This window comes from Pteropus medius, unplaced genomic scaffold, assembly GCF_902729225.1.
Source record: "Pteropus medius unplaced genomic scaffold, Ma_sr-lr_union100, whole genome shotgun sequence".
NCBI classification, from domain to species: Eukaryota; Metazoa; Chordata; class Mammalia; order Chiroptera; family Pteropodidae; genus Pteropus; species Pteropus medius.
This window is the reverse complement of record NW_024350927.1, coordinates 10,338,797-10,340,692: the sequence shown is the minus strand read 5'-3', so window position 1 is coordinate 10,340,692 and position 1,896 is coordinate 10,338,797. Positions and strand designations below refer to the sequence as shown.

The 1,896-nt window shown below is 68.9% G+C and overlaps 1 protein-coding gene across 1 annotated transcript in view; it reads left to right on the top strand.

Annotated features, from left to right (window-relative positions):
* ARHGEF16 (Rho guanine nucleotide exchange factor 16) overlaps positions 1-1,896 on the top strand; it is a 25,315-nt gene that overhangs the window by 17,798 nt on the left and 5,621 nt on the right. Inside the window, exons 13-14 of the mRNA XM_039842039.1 lie at positions 1,001-1,074; positions 1,589-1,705. Coding sequence (XP_039697973.1) covers positions 1,001-1,074; positions 1,589-1,705 — 191 coding nt within the window. The remainder of the gene's footprint in view (positions 1-1,000; positions 1,075-1,588; positions 1,706-1,896) is intronic.

Genomic DNA, 1,896 nt, shown 5'->3' with positions numbered 1-1,896 from the left:
CTCGCCTCCCGCAGCGAGGACAGCTTCGTGGTCCAGGACTACGCCCAGGCGGACCACATCCAGGTCCAGAAGATGGAGGCGTCCGAGCCGGCCCTGCCCGGGGGCGGCAGCCGCGGCTCCTACGTCCCGTACCCCTTCCGGGTGACCCTGCTGCGCAACAGCGAGGGCCGCCAGGAGAAGATTCTGCTGTCCTCCGACTCCGCGTAAGTCCAGGAGGGCTCCCTGGGGACGGTGGTTCGAGTACCCCGAGGACAGACTCTTGCCACTAACGTCCCTGACCACTGTCATGTGCTGGGCGCTGGGGACAGCCTTGTCCCCACCAAGTTCACATTCCCCGGAGGGGGACACACCAGCCTCAGAATGAGCAGCTGAACTGTCCCATGTGTCCGAGGGGTGGGGACAAGGAGAACAGGCTGGAGAGGAAGCCTCGTCAGCAGGGGCGCGGTCTGCAAAGGCCCCCGGTGTGCAGCGGCCGGGAAGGTGGCGGCTGGAACACGGGGTGGGGGCTGGGGTCAGCACGCAGAAGGGCGCTGGCCCTGGGGAGCTCAGCAGCTGAAGGAGGGGACGAGGGTTCCGGTCCCCAGGCTCCCAACAGCAGAGTCCCTTTCTTGGGGCTGAAGCCTGTGCATCAGACAGCTAACAGGCTGGGGGCCCAGTGCTGGAAACGGGGCGGCCTGGGTTCTGGGGTGCGGCTACCGCCCGACTCTAACCCCGGGCAGCTGGCTCGGCCCCGGCCAGCTCTACACTCTTCCTCATGCCCTGTGACGTCCCACACCTCGGCCCCCGGCACAGTGGCCTGAGGAGGCCCGGGAAGGACACCTGCTCACGACCCTTGGCACACATCTCATGAAGGGGTGCCCTGGCTGCGTGAGCCTTCGTCACCACTGCCTGTCCCGTCCTGAGTGCAGTGTGGGGACACTCAGAGACACCCATGGGAGGCCACCATGCCACACTGGGGACAGGTTGCCTGGGTGCCCCCGCTCACACTGTCTGCCCCCAGGAGTGACCGGGCGCGGTGGATCACGGCCCTCACACACTGGGAGAGGCAGGGGCAGGACCCAACCCCCAGGGGAGGTGAGTGCTCGCCCCACAGACACTGGGCTCGAAGCCCCTTTCCCGTCCCCGGCGGGCGGGGGGAGTCTGCTGGCCTGGAGGGACACGTCCTGTCCAACCCTCTGTTCGCCCCTGGGTCGCCTGGGCAGGTGAGGGGCCCACCTGTACACACAGACCCAGCTGTCTCAGGGCCTCCCCTGCCCGCGATGGCAGAGACCGCGGCTCGCGCCCAGTAGCCGGGGGAAGCTGAGGCCGCTGAGCTGGAGCAGGCCGGCCCACAGGTCTGTCACCCCGGCCCCAGCCCCCTAAAAGCCGAGTGCCCTCTGCCAGTGCCGGGCACTCTGGCCCTGAAGGCAGCCTGTCCTATGGCCTTTGGAGGGGCCCAGCTTCAGCTGAGGGAAGCCGCCACAGCACCGGGCCCCGCGGGCTGTGCTGGGACGTGGAGCCCGGCCCGCCTCGGGGCTGCAGAGCTCTCGGCCCACCCACTCCCTGGGAGGACAGTCCTGCCGCTGACACCCACCTCCCCCTGCCCCAGACCTGCTCCAGGTGGAAGTCACCAGGGCCTACTTGGCCAAGCAGGCGGACGAGGTCACGCTGCAGCAGGCGGACGTGGTCCTGGTTCTGCAACAGGAGGACGGTGAGCGTGCGGGGGGCGGGGGGCGGGGGGCGGGCAGGCTGGGGCCGATGAGTCTGGGGGCCCCGGCGAGGGTCTGGAGCACACCGGCATGGGCGGCAGGCCCTAGCCCCCGGTCCCGCACACACTCGTGGTGGCCTGATGCCAAGGCCCCCTGCAGCATCCGCTTCCAAGGACACCTTCAGATGTCCCCAAGTTGCAGGACCAAA